The 15,676-nt window shown below is 53.9% G+C and overlaps 4 protein-coding genes across 4 annotated transcripts; 3 read left to right on the top strand and 1 right to left on the bottom strand.

The window, feature by feature from the left end:
* Window positions 1-1,051: 1,051 nt before the first annotated feature.
* On the top strand, window positions 1,052-2,727 carry POSPLADRAFT_1144553 (hypothetical protein; the record flags this gene model as incomplete). Its single annotated transcript, XM_024485709.1, has 6 exons — window positions 1,052-1,098; window positions 1,235-1,409; window positions 1,530-1,591; window positions 1,799-1,878; window positions 2,147-2,151; window positions 2,386-2,727. 6 exons carry the CDS (start codon window positions 1,052-1,054, stop codon window positions 2,725-2,727), a joined length of 711 nt encoding a protein of 236 aa, XP_024338300.1.
* Window positions 2,728-4,871: 2,144 nt separating this feature from the next.
* POSPLADRAFT_1046848 (hypothetical protein) lies at window positions 4,872-12,300 on the top strand (the record flags this gene model as incomplete). Its single annotated transcript, XM_024479135.1, has 12 exons — window positions 4,872-4,950; window positions 5,011-5,108; window positions 5,469-5,500; window positions 5,797-6,034; window positions 6,098-6,177; window positions 6,533-6,633; window positions 6,713-8,166; window positions 8,766-8,810; window positions 8,949-9,167; window positions 9,226-9,710; window positions 9,883-9,914; window positions 10,532-12,300. 12 exons carry the CDS (start codon window positions 4,872-4,874, stop codon window positions 12,298-12,300), a joined length of 4,632 nt encoding a protein of 1,543 aa, XP_024338299.1.
* A 961-nt stretch (window positions 12,301-13,261) lies between these two features.
* POSPLADRAFT_1046847 (hypothetical protein) lies at window positions 13,262-14,229 on the top strand (the record flags this gene model as incomplete). Its single annotated transcript, XM_024479134.1, has 3 exons — window positions 13,262-13,298; window positions 13,352-14,190; window positions 14,224-14,229. The coding sequence occupies 3 exons, from the start codon at window positions 13,262-13,264 to the stop codon at window positions 14,227-14,229; spliced, it is 882 nt and encodes a 293-aa protein (XP_024338298.1).
* A 285-nt stretch (window positions 14,230-14,514) lies between these two features.
* On the bottom strand, window positions 14,515-15,527 carry POSPLADRAFT_1057274 (hypothetical protein; the record flags this gene model as incomplete). The annotated part of the gene is made up of 4 exons (XM_024480894.1): window positions 14,515-14,585; window positions 14,635-15,170; window positions 15,225-15,304; window positions 15,366-15,527. 4 exons carry the CDS (start codon window positions 15,525-15,527, stop codon window positions 14,515-14,517), a joined length of 849 nt encoding a protein of 282 aa, XP_024338297.1.
* Between the last annotated feature and the right edge of the window lie 149 nt (window positions 15,528-15,676).

Below are 15,676 nucleotides of genomic sequence, written 5' to 3'. Positions count from 1 at the left end.
CCGAACTTGAACCTAGCCTCTCGGCAGCAAGAAATTCGTGCAGGAGATCCTGCCCGCCTGAGTGAGACTTGGCATGTACCATTCACCACTTCCATTCAGTGTGCACTCAACCGCCGTGGTGTTGTTCAGATCGAGACCGCTGCTGAAGTCAACGATGTACGTTGGCAATGGATCTGACGTCGATGCCATCGAAATGGTAATGAAGTAGTGAGTGATCGCTGGATGTAAATAATTATCGTTCGTGGCCTTTAAAATGATTCACCGATGTTACAATGTCTGGTTCCGATTTGATTAGAGACTGACTCGTGGTCGAGGCAGTCGTGTCAGTCTCCAATGCGTGGGTTTATGGGTCGGATGGCCTTTGTTTCCAGTCATCATCGCATGTTGGATGTAGCGTCCAGCTAGGCAACTCGATGCAGCATTGTTGATGGTTGTATGTCGACTACTTAGCAATACGTTTCCATCTCTACTTATGCTATAGCCACCTCGTGTTCGCCTTCGAAGAGCATCAACGCTTTCATCTCAGCTCTAATCCATGTCATAGGCAACTGCTTGCGTTTGCTTGTAGTCCAATGACGCCTTGCATGCGCAGCCGTGTATCGCAGACCGGTACTGCCATATGGCGAATTGCTGGATTCTCGAGAGGCTATGGAGGGGAAAGAATTACATGTTACTTTCGTGGTACGTAGCCCTGATGATGGCGAAGAACTATTGACAAGACTGAATTGAATCCATCTATCCCGCTTCAATCAGGCGCTACGCTATGATCCGTGTTGAGGGTGTTCTACAAAACCGGAATTGGCACGCAGATCGAGAAGCCTTCACACACATACACCGAGATGATCAGCAGTCGGAAGCATAGCCACAGCCGATGTGTCCTGCAGCCACCAAATACTGCTCTATTCCACCTCGCTCCTACCTGAGAAGTTCATCTGACTGCCGTTTTTTCCTGTGGGATGACGGCAATCGCCTTGTTCACAGATGCGTATATAGGACGCAACTAAAGCGCTCGCTTCAAGAATTCCTCCATAGCTTCCGATCGCCCCGCAGGATGTCTGACTCTAATCAAACTCAGTTTATTCAAGAGTACCAATACGCGTGAGTATCTGGTCACATTCAGCTCTTGACAATAGTTGATCCAAGGCGGTTGCAATTCAGGTTAGCCGGTGATTACACGCTAGTGGCTGTGATTTGTGAGGAGTCTGTTTGTACTTGCACATTTGTTTCTTTACAGCGACTCTTCTGAAGGCCTCCTTTTTTACGACACGGCTATCGCCTTCTCCCAGGAATACCAAGTCGTCTGGAGCCGTGGAGTTACGGGGGCCAGCGCTATATACATAGCTCTTCGTTACTCCAACCTGACAACTGCAGTAATGACCCTTGCCTTACTTGCTGTACCATCCTGCGCAGTAAGTCTTCATATGAGTTATGCTGATTTCACTTGCTCACATCGTGCTACTCCAGACGTGAGGCCTTGAAATTATCTCACTGAGTATTCATTTGATTTACTTCGTGATTCCTTTTCTTAGGTTGTATATCTTAAAGTCGGTGTTTACGGGCGCTTTATGCTTTGTGTACCTTTCACAATCAGGTAGGCCTCTGCTTTCTCGTCGTCGAAGCGAATAGCGATTGAGGCGACGACACATAATAGCCTTCGGGGCGATCCGCGTCTATGCTATCCAGGGTGGGGTTTGGATGACAGCAGTCGTTGTGATGGCGTTGGGGCTCGTCCCAGTTGCCACTAATATTGTGGGTCAGCATTTTCAATGATAGAATGGTTACTGACTGTGGCGCACAGTATTTGGCTTCCCAGATCACGCCAGTGGATACAATATTGTCTTGCGGAGGCTCGAAGATCTCTGCTACCGAGAATAGAAAGTAAGAAATGCCACGAATCGTAAAAAGTGCACTAACTGAGTAAGACGAAGATGTAATCATGACAGTTTCCTTAGACGTTCCGTGTGGCCGTTGTGCTGATCAGGTCACTCTAACAAATAGTATTCTTTGCGACCCGTGCTTGCGCATTGATTTCAGAGTGTACAGTGCTAGTCGCAGCTTGGCGTGCCTCATTGCGCTCGCGTGCCCTCAGGAAGCTTGTCTCAACCGGCGGATATGATCGAATATCCCTCATTCATTTGTTCTTCAGAGATGGTGAGTCGATTATATCATTGTATGTCAAGAACTAATAGAACATTCAGGCGTTATCCATTTTGCGTAGGTCCAACGCCAAATGAATCCGTATACAATTGACATGTATGCAGACTTCTTCTTGGGATGAACGTAGCCGGCATCATCTACTTCCTCTTACAAGTTGTTCCTCACCAACTTCCGCATTGTATGAGCTAACATCTTCGCCATTAGAACCCTTACACAATGTCCTCCCAGATACAACAGTGCGAGCGCAATGAATTCACCTATGTGCTTGCCATTGACATTTCCGCTCTCAGGATCAGCTCGGTGGTCCTATGCCGCTTTTTCCTTAACCTTCGACAAGCTGCTAACTCGCATGACGCCACCGATGTGCACTCGAGTAGGACATTCTCCGGTACAACGTCGAGAATTGTCGGGGACATGGGCGAGATGCTTCAAGAATGTCCCTGCGAAGAAAGTACGCCCGTGGACGAGTACTACGATATCGAGGTCGAAAATCTCGATGCTCGAACGATCCCAGACGGCGATGATGAGGTTGATGGGTCTGCTGCTGTTGCAGAGGGACATGTTGTGTAAGGGGACACGGATCGATGGCTGTCCCTCTTTCCAGAGAAGACGCTGCCAATGACCTATGTGATTGTTTCAAAAATGCCACCGCGGCCATACAGTTGGTATCGACCCGCTCCCGCAGATACATAATAGCTATCAATTATCCATCTAAGTGTGATATAATCCATGTGATCGGAACAGCCGTATGTTTGCTCGTCGTTATATGATACTTTCGGTAGCGTAGTATGTACTGCATTGGTAGTCTGTGATGTATAACCAAACCAGATCTCCCGCGTGAGCCTGACCAAAACCAGAGATTCCGGGACCAACTGAATTGGCTGCATACAATGCATGTTATTATTACTAAGGGCTAATGTCACAGATAATTCAGCAATACTATCATACGTATTCCTCATGACTACTTCAAATGCGTGCGCGCACGCCTGTCTTATATTCCAGAAAACATGTGTGTCACACTCATTAAGTGTATGACGCACCGCGATTCGCACCTCCATCCGGTATAATTAGTTCATTCCATATGGGTTATGGGAGATCAAAAGCAGGTAACACTAATACGGTAATTGAAATGAGTAACTCACCTTCTCGTTCTCTGAGCGAACTACGTAATACCTTTCTGCTCTCATTGTTTTCTATCCCTCCTGTGATCCACTTGTATGGCGCTTTCGCCTCCAACACGTGCTAACACGTTGCACTCTCAGCAGTCGCCCACCGCGCAACCAAAGGCAGCCGGCAGTCTGCTTATTGAGTGTGAGGGCTCATATCATGATAGTTACCGATGATGATAGTGTCATTCGTCGCGACCAACTCCTAAAGCATCAATATCGTCGGCTAGTTCCGGAGTTATATAAGGGAGCCATCCGATCACGCCGACCCTATCTCAGCCGCGAGCCTGCAACCTACCTATGTCTCACATCTCAGTCGCAAATGAACTTTGTATGCCTGAACAAACTCAGCCTATGGCAGTCATCATTTGTTGGTCGCAGGCCCCGGTGACCAATAATCCAAAAATGTGCAGCCCCATTGATTGTTGCCCGTCGACCACACAGCAATAGTAGTTGGTCCGCGTTTGCGTTCAACAAGATACCAGTACATTCATCTCACCTCACATGCGCACTCAGTTCATGCACTCGTTCCTGTCCACATCGATGCAGCTGTGCCTTCGCCACGTAGCCATGCATCGCAGATGAGCGGTATGACCGCATGGCTGATCGCTGGCTGGGTTCCCGAGGTGTCAGTGAGAAGAGAAATAATTATATATTGATTTGATGGTACGTAATCCTCTTGACAGTGAGGAATGATGATATATTTTCTTCCAGTAGCACTATATTGAATCGCTGCAGACGAAGCCCGCTTGAATCAGACACTGCCTTGTGATCTGCTTTGTAGATGTCATATCAAATAGAGATTGAGACGTAGGTTGAGGAGCTTCCACACCCGTGATGCCGAGACTACCAGTCGGCGAAATCTTCCCTCAAATGCATAGCCACAGTCGATCGCCTCATGTGAGATAAAAGTGTCCTGCAGCCACCAGAAGCGCTATCCCACCTCATTCCTGCCTTAGAAGGTTCATCTGACCGCCATTTGTTCCTGTGGGATGACGGCAATCGCCTTGCTGCTCACAGATGCGTATATAGGGCGCAAGTAGAGCGCTCGCTTCAAGAATTCCTCCATAGCTTCTGACTGCCCTGCAGGATGTCTGACTCCAATCAAGCTCAGTTTATCCAAGAGTACCAGTACGTGTGAGTATCTGGTCACATTCAGCTCTTGACAATAGTTGATCCAAGGCGGTTGCAATCTAGGTTAGCCGGCGAATACACGCTAGTGGCTGTGATTTGTGAGGAACCCATGTGTGCATGCGTATCGCTCATTTACAACGATTCCTCTGTAGGTCTCCTTTTTTACGACACTGCCATCGCATTCTCCCAAGAATACACAGTCGTCTGGAGTCGTAGGGTCACGGGAGCCAGCGCTATTTACATAGCTCTCCGTTACTCCAACATGATGTCTGCGGTAATGACCCTTGCCGAACTTGTTGCACCATCCTGCACAGTAAGTCGCCATATGAGTTATGCTGATTTTTCTTGCTCACATCGTGCTACTCCAGACGTGAGGCTTGAATCTGTTTTACTTGTTATTCCTATGGTTACGTTATGGTTTTTCTTCTCAGATCGTATCCCTTGAGCTTCGTATCTACCGGCGCTTTGTGCTTGGTGTACCTTTCACAATCAGGTAGGCCTCTCTTTTCTCGTCGTTGGAGCGAATGGTTTTTGAGACGAGAGTATATAATAGCCTTCGGGGCGATCCGTGTCTATGCTATCCAGGGTGGAGCCTGGATGACAGCAGTCGTTGTGATGTCATTGGGGCTCGTTCCCGTTGCCACTAATATCGTAGGTCAGCGTTCTCAATGATAGTATTATTACTGACTGTGACGCATAGTATGGAGCTTCCCAGACCATGCCAGCTGATAATTTGTTGTCCTGCTCGAGCTGGAGGATTTCTGCCACTGAGTCTAACAAGTAAGAGGTGCTACGAATCGTAATGTGTGCGCTGACTGAGTCAGACGAAGATGTAATTTCGACATTTTCTTCAGACGTCGTGTGGAACTATCAAGCTGATTCACGCTCTCTGGCGGTAGTATTCCTCGCCACCCGGGCTTGCGTCTTGACTTCAGAATTTATCGTACTGGTTGCAGCTTGGCGTGCTTCGCATAGTATTAGAAGACTCGTCTCAGCCGGCAGATCGTATAGGATATCCCTCATTTCCTTGCTCTTCAGAGATGGTATGCCATATATGTGATAGTGCTGTGACGGTCCTGACAAGTAATCTAGGTATCATTCATTTTGCGTACGTTGGCCCACGACTGTTAACATGCATCAATTGATGCACATGTAGGGTTGTTCTCGGAATGAACGTTGCCGGTATCGTCTACTTCGTCTTACAGGTACTACTTGAAAAATTTGCCTTATACAAGTTGATTTTCTCGCTATTAGGACCCCGACACAATTTCAACACAGATCCAATTGTGCGGACCGACGTACATCCACCCCATTCTTCACGCTGACATTCGTTCCTTAGGATCAGCTCAGTGATCCTGTGTCGCTTCTTCCTCAATCTTCGACAAGCTGCTAATTCGAACGACGACCTCATCACGAGCTCGGATAGGTCATTCTTTGGTATTACATCAAGGATCATCGGGAACATGGGCGAGATGCTGGAAGAGGATTCTCTCGAAAGCGACACCCTCGTGGGCACCTATTATGGCACCGAAATCGACGATGAAGGAGATCTGTTGCCCTCTGATAATACGAGCGAGGTTGATGTCACGTATCAGTTGTCACAGAGAACACTATTGATTCCTTTGACCCACAGCGAGTAGATGCTCTTCAATCGTTCGAAGGGGACGCTCGCAGCGACCTACCAGCTCGTCTCGGAGATGACAACGACTCGTTCGTACAGGTTGGTACAATCCTCACGGGTCCATTTCTACAAGCATTGAACCGCGATTATTCATTTCTAGCACCCGCCCGTCTTAGTATGATTCATCCGCGTACTCGATCCTCACTATCCACGCATGGTCAGATCAACTGACAGTCGCTATCACATACTAATACAACAAGCATGTCTCACTGTATACGTTATTGTAGTTCGCTCTGATTATATAGACGCTAGCCGAGTGCTCTGATAATTGAGAATGCATGGACGCCTCTCATCTCCCTGTCATGTATGAGCAATGGCGTTCCTTCAGCCGGAAGTGCGCGCGCTGGTCTGATCCCACTTCTCCTTGCTGCACGTGACGTCATCGCTCCCTCAGTAGTTCGGTAGCGACGAACTCAAATTCCGAAGGCCAAACTCTAGATTATCTTCATGGGAAAAGACGCCAGGATCACGACCAGCTTGCACTCGACCCGAGTAGTACGCAGCGCATCTTGAACCTTACCCATACGCGACTACACTCTTATGTTGTCCGCCTCGGAGCCCACGACGGCGGAAGAGCCGTTCAATGAACCCGACGCTGACGTGGTTATCCGCACATCCGATATGGTCGACTTCTACGTCCACGTCGTGATCCTACGGATCGCATCACCGTTCTTTAAAGACATGTTCAGTCTACCCCAGCCCCGCAGCGGCGGACTTGACGCCCCTGAGATAATCCTGGTGGCGGAAGATAGTAAGACACTCGATTGTCTTCTCAGAATGTCTTACCCAATTGAGGAGCCTCTGCTGACTGACCTCGGGCTCGTGGGGTCCGTTTTGAAGGCCGCTATGAAATACCAGATGGACACCTCGGTCAAGAAGTTGCGGAGAATGCTCTCTGCCTTCAGTAATCCTCTTCGCGTATTCACCATTGCCTGCACCTGCAGGCTCGAGAAGGAGGCGCAGCTTGCCGCCCAGGAGTGGGTGGAGGATCAGCAGTCCGCCGTCACGGACTACATTGACGAGATGGACAGCATTCCCGCAGGGTCGTACTTCCGACTCTTGCATTTTCACAGCGCGTCTCGCGCAGGAAAAGCTGTGCCCGAAGGGTATCGTTTCTGCAGCCCCGCAGCGGCTGCCGCTCCTGAGGCTGCGGACGCGGTGACCACTGCCTTCGTCATCCCTCCTCCCTTCGATGTCCCAGCGTCGCCCACAGATGTCATTGTCCGCTGCCTCGACGCTGACTTCTACGCCGATCGCGGTGTACTCCTACTCTCGTCTCCGAAGTTGAAGGCGATGCTCAATGACCCTGAGCTCAAATCGGAAGGCGATCGCAGCGTGATATCCCTGCGTGAACGCCAGGAGGTCCTCCTCATCTTGCTTCAGCTCACCTACCCCGGTACACTCCCCGAGCTGGACGACTGGCACATGCTGACAGCGGTCGTCGAGGCCGCCGGAAGGCTCGAGATGACGCGCGCGGCCGAGCTCGCGAAGAAGCAGTGGATCTCGCAGATCGAGGCGCATCCCCTCCCGTCGTACTTCGTCGCGACGCGCAACGGCTGGGACGAGCTCGCGCACGCCGCAGCAAAGCATGCGTTGCTCATTTCCGCCGACGAGTATGTCCCCGAGATGGAATCCGTCGACGCGCGCTCGTACCGCCAGTTCCTCCTCTACCGCCAGCGCTGCCGCGCGCTCGTCACTGTGGCGCGCCGCCAGATCGTCGCGGACCGCAACGTAGGCAAACAAGAGGCGTACGACGTGTTCTTTGACGAGCGTGAGCGGGGCATGTCTCTCGACTACACGTTGCACCGTGCGTGGGCGCTGTGTGGCGCTGCGTCTGAACCGATGGACCCGCCGAGGCAATCGGCGTCGGCGGCGAACGCACCCGCAGCCGGGCTGGGGGGTGCGTGGCCCGCCATTGTGGCCCAGCTCTTCTCGGTGCGGAGCTGTCACTCCGGGGAAATGCTCGACATCATCTACTCCTGCGAGGAACACGGCGGGGGTGCTGTGGCGGCTATCGACCAGATGCCGGTGAGTATCGCAGATGCTACGAGGAAGTCTCGCCACTCACAAGAATCTCAACAGATGACGGTGGAGGATGTCGACTAGAGAACTCGGCATGCGGTCTTCTCCCCACGGACAGATTGAAGTGGCAGTGTCCCCGTCCACGCGTTACGCTGCCTATGTCGTTCCAGAATGATTCTCGCGCACGCTGACTGTACTAATAGCCACCATCTAAATTCGGAACTGCCCTTTCACCGATTCTCCGTGTTCCCACCTGAACGGCTTCCGCACTGATCGGAGACGACTTCAGGCTTCAAGTGTGGCGACTTCGACTCTGAGGGCATGCTAGCCACTCATGTGAATCCTCGGGGTTGAAGAGGTCTCTTTTAGCGGTATGAAGTTCTAGCAGTTACGATGACAACACCGTGTTGCTCAATATGGAAGGAGGAGCCATTATCAGGTCAGAGACAAAGACTGAACTTGACGAACTCGGAAGAATGAGCTGAAAATCACACGAGGTAACGTTGCGCACTCGCCACTTAGCATGAGAGCACCGCTGCCGCCTCGCTAGTGCAGTGAAACATGTGTACGCCCAGTTTACATTGTTGAGACACCATGGATAATAGGTTCCTGGCGCCACTATGCAGCCAGCGTCGTGTGAAGGGCATGCGGTGAGTCTCTCGCGAGCCACTTTACTCTCGATGTGGCTGCAGTCGCGTTGCCGGCAAGTTATGGATATATAAGCATTGCCGTGCAACTCTTATGAGGCACTCATCCTCTCTGCTTTCCTTTCCTTACAAATCTTGCAGCTCAACATCATCATCTACGCGACGCACGCAGCCACCATGGAGAACGGATGGATGCGCGGCAAATTTTCCGACTTGGCGCCACTCGGCAGTGTTGAGTCACTCTTCCCCCCTGTGGCTTACACTCTGGACCACCAGCCGCCCAGACAGCCTGTCCAACCCCTCGCGTACGATGACGATAACGTACAGATCCCCGCGCACAAACGGCCGGCGGAGGAAGAGGTGAGTTCATAGCCCTTGTATATAGCCACAGCGCACCCCATGACCGGTCGCATAACAGGTATCGCAGCCGATTCACAGGACGCTGCGAGACAACAATTATGGTATTCATCCCTGGGCCACGTACAAAGATATCACTCGCGCCCCGCCTGCAGAGTGGCCTCGTGAGCCCTCTCCGCCTGTGTTACAAGCTAACACTGCCGGCCAGGGAACAGCATCCCGAATTAGCGTTACAGCCAAGCACCGCCAGGCAGCCATCGCAGACGTGCCTCAACCTGTCGCTGGTTCGTCAAACAGCGTCCCTGGAGCGGCTACAGCGGGAAGAAGTTCAGTTGGCAAGCGATGTTTCTGCTTTTTCTGCGGCAGCAGTTTCGCATCCTTTAAGAACAGGCGCGAACATGTCGCCGCCCACTGCAGAAGTGACGAACGGGGGCCACTTTATTGCCCGTGCTGCTGGGCTGAGTTCCCGAACGTGAACTTGGTAGTGAAGCACGGTGTCGTCCATGGTCTGAGTCCCATGCAGATGGCGAGGATGATGGAAAATGCGTATGAGGCCGCCGCTGAACGGCGACGCTTGTGATAGTTTTTCGTGTCGGTTTCATAATTGTACTTATGACTTGTATTGACGAGCGGACGGGCGGACCTCTCAGTGTCTGGCACTGCGAGAGGAGTCCGAGTCGTTCAATAGATGTTCGAGCTTATCTCATTTTTTGGAGAGCCAGTACTTTATGAGTATAAGTTGGGTACCGAGTGAGTGGCCAATATAAATCGGAAGTGTTTGAGAAGTGTGAGCGCACACAACTTGCTGGTGCCACTGGATATCGCTGTTAGCGCTACCTTGACACGTCATGTCACGGGCACATGATGTGACGCACACGCGTCAGACGCTCGCCATTTGCCCTCGATGACCTGCACCCGACGGCTCAAGAGTCGAGAGAGCCGGTATGCATGACTAACTGCTCTGAACCTGGACAGCTAAGTGCCTCCCTCACCAATTAGCCTCGCACTACGATGTCCGTCGATACGCTTCAGAGAATATAGGTTCCGGCTACACGTGGAAGCCGCAAGTTTACTGGCAGACGGAGAATTACACGGCACGACACGTGAGCGCCTGGACTGGCGTCCGTTTCGTCGCAAATCTCCATTGTAGCTTTGCGGATTCATCTGGTCGTCGAGTCTCTACATCGAACGTCTGAACGTCTGACCTCTCATTCAGTGTTCTAAGTGGCTACGAGGTCAAGTTGCGAATGAGGTCCACACCATGCGTTGTTTCGACAAGGATTATCTCCTGCGACTGTGTAGCGGACATTATAGCTGGTGTGCGACGCTACTTCCCGGCACTGACTGAACTCTGTTATGAACTCTAGATTATCAGCCTGAGAAGGGCGTGTCCATCAAGCAGCCGGCCCCTATAGAGCTGTACGAAGCGCTGGGTTCCTTGTATTCTCGCGATCCGATACACTGCCTGAACGCACGACATCGTCCTTTCCGTTTTCCAGCCCGCCAAGACCAGATGTCGTCGTGCGCAGAGACCCCCGCATCTCCTTCCTTCACCAGCCCCAATGCAGACATCATTCTACGGACGTCCGATGGCGTCGACTTTCATCTTCACAAGCTTGTGCTTGGTCTAGCATCGGACTTTTTTGGCGGGATGTTTGGACTGCCCCAGCCAGCGATCGACGCTGTCGATGCTCCCTCGAAGCCGATCATCCCCGTCGAAGAGACGAGCACCGTCATGGACTGTCTGCTGAGGATGTTCTATCCCGGCGTCACGGCCCCAAAGCTCGAGGACGTGAGCTCCGTAGGGCCGGTCCTACTTGCCGCTCTCAAGTATGAAATGAAGGAGCCCGTAACGAGGTTGCGGGTCAAACTCTCTACCTTCGAGGATCCTCTTCGCGTGTTTGCGTTCGCCTGCCGGTGCAGCGAGCTGGAGCATGAGGCGCGCCAGGTTGCTGTGGAATGGTGCGAACAGTCCACAGCGCTCATCACCGACTATGTGGAAGAACTGGACAACATACCCGCCGGCTCGTATTTTCGCCTGCTGCATTTCTACACCATGTACCACGCAGGAAGCATCCCGGAGGACTACTTGCTTTGCAGCCCGCAACTATCGCGGTCGCGGACCAGTGACGCTCCTGGCAGCAAGGACTGCACTGTTCTTCCGCCATTCGACAAACCATCATCGAACTCGGATGTCATCATACGCTCCTCCGGAGGCTCTCCCGAGGATGTTGACTTCTACGTCAATCGCGATATTCTTTCTTTCGCATCTGCCAAGATATGCAAGCTCCTTGATGATACCTCGACGCCCCTCAAAAAGGCGCCCGAGGGACATTGTATTCTGCCCTCACCGAGCCCTGCGAGGATCGTGCATCTTCTCTTGCAGCTCACGTACCCTTTCGTCACACCCGAGTTCCAGGATTGGGAGACGCTGACGGCTGTTGTCGAGGCGGCAGAGTCGATGGGGATGGTGAGGGCGGCGGAGGTCACGAAGAAACGGTGGGTGGAGCAGATCGAGGCACATCCCCTGCGCTCGTACTTCGTCGCCATGCGTAATGGCTGGGCCGAAGAAGCGCACACTGCGGCCAAGCACGCGCAGCTCGTCTCCGTCGACGAGTACGTGCCGGAGATGGAGACCGTCCCGGCGCGCACCTACAGGGACTTCCTCAGGTACCGCCAGCGGTGCCGCAGCATGGTCGTCCGGGCGCGCCGGGAGGTCGTCAGCAATCATGATGCCGACGAGCAGGCCTACGCCGCGTTCTTTAGCGTGGACGACGCAAAGTCGATGCTGGATTACATGTCCCATCGTGTATGGGTGCTGTGCGGCGCCGCGGCGGGCTCGTCGCTTCCACAGAGGAAACACCACTCGAAGCCGCTGTCGGCAACAGGCCTCGACGGTATGTGGCCTGTGATTGTGGGCCAGCTGCTCGCGGCCTGGACTGGCAGCTGGAGCAACATGACGAATATTGTGTATCGCTGCGATGAGCTTGGTGGGGCTGTAGCAGGTACTTTAAACAAGATGCCCGTAAGTCTGAACGGCACGGGAGGGAGTTTCGTCGCTCACCAGATATGTCAGGTTCTGTTGGAAGCTGCCGAGGTCGTTGATGAGACGTCTGCCCCAGACACCCAAGCTTGAAGTCCGCAGCAGTGGCCAAGTAGATCCTCACTGTTCTTCACACGTAAATCAAATCCCACAAGGTTCAGATATTGTCCGTACACGTAGACAGACGTGTGCGAGCAATTTAATACATCGCGTTGCGACGAGTCCGAGATTGTGGGTTGCTCACGACGAAGAGAATCATCCAGCTTCGTGCCTGCATGGGCGAGACAATACCTAAGCTCCTCGTTACTGATACTGCCATTTCCTCACGCGACGAGGCTAGTGCGAATATGATGGCATTTTTCAAGAAGCAGAGCCCGCTGAATACCATGCCGACTTTCATTACTGGGGTGCGACAGCTGCGATGTCCATACAGGACACTCGCGCAAAATTGCGTGCGCCCACCAGCTCCAGTTGAAGATTTCAAGACTGAGACAGCTGTCGTACCATCTCGTACCTCGGTGAATGCGTCAGCTTTCTGTATCGTTCGAGACCAAATATTTGAGCCCAAGCCATACAGATGGCCAACGAGTAAGAAATCTGCCCAGTTCATTTTCGCCTGCTTTATGTTGTAGGATCCGAACTTTTGCAGGTCATTGAAGGCGTGTTTGAGAGCTCGTGTGAGGGAGGTTGTACGGCGTCATCCAGAAAGAGACGGTCGTGGTTTGGGTCACAGTTCCCGAAAGCAGCCGAGGACGCCGGCGATGGCGATGGCGATGATCATGAACCGCGTCTCGACACCAACGCCCACCATAACTCGGAGTCTCGGACAGCAGAAATTTGCCATTGAACCATCCAGCGCTCTCAAAGTCGGCCGATATGGCCCCCCGCGGCCAGCAAAATTGTTCACCATCCTGACCAGCCCAGGCCGTGAAAACCCCACGGCTATGTTCTCATCGATCTCCAACACACACGAACCATGCTGTCGTCTTGCCTGAACTCGATAAATCGGAGGGCACCTAAGACCCGTCTATGTCTAGGCAGCCACCGAAGATGGATGAGTGTACGCCCTGACGAAGGGATATCTACCAACGGTGAGCAGCAGATATATCTACGAATCGATGGTGAGGCTGAGGACGCCGTGGAGCCCGCAAGAAAGTGACCATCCAGCACCTGCATAGCCTTCGCGAGAAGGGTACTCCTATCACAATGCTCACGGCGTACGACTTCCCCACCGGCCGTGCGTGCGAGGCTCACGGTATCGACATCACGCTCGTCGGCGACTCGCTCGCGCAGGTCTGTCTCGGATACGACGCAACGACGCGCCTGACGCTCGACGAGATGCTCCACCACTGCCGCGCCGTCGCCCGCGGCAGCAAGGCGCCCTTCCTCGTCGCGGACATGCCGTTCGGGACGTACCACGCAGGCGCGGAGGACGCAGTGCGCAGCGCGGTGCGGCTCGTGCGCGAGGGCGGCGTCGAGGGCGTGAAGATCGAGGGCGGGCGGGAGGTCGCAGACATCGTGCGGCGGCTGACCGCCGTCGGCATCCCCGTCATGGCGCACGTCGGGCTGCTGCCGCAGCGGCAGGCGCTCCTCTCAGGGTACAAGGTGCAGGGGCGGGACGCGGACTCTGCGCGCGCCCTGGTCGACAGCGCGCTGGCTCTGGAGGACGCAGGGGCGTTTGCGATGGTGTTGGAAGCCGTCCCGCGCCCGGTCGCGGAGCATATCACACGATCCCTCCGGCGCGCACCGACGATCGGCATCGGTGCGGGCTCTGCGACCGACGGGCAGGTGCTCGTATGGGACGACCTCATGGGCATCTGGGACGGGCATAAGGCACGCTTCGTGCGGCGCTTCGGCAACGTGAAGGACGAAGTCGAGAGTGGCATCAAGGCGTACATCAAGGCAGTGCGGGAGAGAAGCTTCCCAGACGACACGGAGACCTACGGCATGCGCGAAGGGGAATTAGAGAAGTTCTTGCAGGCGGTTAACAAGGACGCACCGTCGTCCGGTGGGCAGGAATAAAGGGCGCGGTAACGTCGTCCTCTAACGATTATTGGAGTATGTATCGTGGGCTGAATCGAACACATCGTTATTCTTCCTAGCATCTATAGGGTAGGCCTTCACGCAAGCGCCGCTGCGGTATACTGACGACAACCTTCCTCCATTTCGCAGGACTATAGTACACTTCCATGAAATATCCGAGCCTATGGCACAATGTGGATGAGATCTGCCGATCGACGTACAAGCGAAAGCGTCCGGCAGAGAAGAAGGGGAAAGTATACAGTCCGCCTGCGCGCATGAAGGGAGTCACCGCCGTACGTCCCGCTTCCCCCCATACAGCAGCGCGCACCGGTAGGATGGCCGGAAGGCCGGGATCGCTGTCGTCGCGTCAGCGCGGAATGTCCAGAACTGTGTTATGACGCGCACCTGCTGGTGATGCCCATGAGCTAACGCTCACGCTACGGACATGGGCCTCCGGCGTTTGTGCGTCGGGTGGAGGCGTTGCCGGGCCCTGCCCCGTCTCCCGCATGCTGTGTGATGCGTCCGACGATGACTGTGACGGCGTTGCGGACGGCGTGCGAGGAATCACGATGGGGTTGTCCCATGATAGGCCGTCCATCGCCAGTGGCGCAGGACACGCGCCGCTGTCGCTGTGCTCTTGGGCAGCGACAATGTCATCGTCGTCGGCAACGATGATGTATGACGGAAGCGTCCAGTGGTCTTCCGACATAGCGGCCACATCGGTGTCGATGGGCGGGGGGAGCTTTACTCGCGTGCTCAGACTCCGCCGGCGTTTCTCGATACCATCCGACGCGTTCTTGCTCGTGTGACTTGTGCCCGCATTATGTTGTCTGCTGTTGTGCTCTAGCAGCCGCGTCAGTCTGCAGCCCTCCACCGGCGCAGCGACGTCTGAGGCCGGGGCCACCCCCGCTGCAGATGTGGAACCATGGACGGCGTGCACCCTAGACGCGTCCACCGTTAGCCACAGACGCGACGCGCGCAACGCGATGTCTTACTCAGGGTGCTGGTCCATGGTGGAAGCGGCCCCTTCAACCGAGGAAGGCTCCGCGGTCGCGTCGAGGTGGGCGTCGGGTCGCTGCGCCCACATCAATAAGGTGAGCGTTATGTCTCGACACGAGTCAACCAGTCACACTGACGCTGTGCTCAGCCTTGCTTTCCGTGGCCCTTCGCGACAGGAAGCTGCTCGACGGGCCCTCGAAGAGCCAGTTCAACGCCGAGTAGATGCGCCGCGAGCTGCTGCTGCAGGAGCGCGTCTCCTCGCGTGCACTCGTGTTGCGGAACCAGTGCGAAAAAGACATGGTCAGGACGTGATGTTATAGGTGAAGGATATCTGCTCAGTGATACTTCCACGCGATAAGCAGGTGGTGGTTCGGAGCAGAGAGGCAGAGGCAGGTGCTGTGTCGCGTTATAAGCTTGGGCCCAGTGGCCCTCTTTGTTTCTCAGGACA

This window comes from Postia placenta, assembly GCF_002117355.1.
Source record: "Postia placenta MAD-698-R-SB12 unplaced genomic scaffold POSPLAscaffold_8, whole genome shotgun sequence".
NCBI classification, from domain to species: domain Eukaryota; kingdom Fungi; phylum Basidiomycota; class Agaricomycetes; order Polyporales; family Adustoporiaceae; genus Rhodonia; species Rhodonia placenta.
Note: the sequence above shows the minus strand (reverse complement) of the source record. Positions and strands in the feature narration are given on the sequence as shown.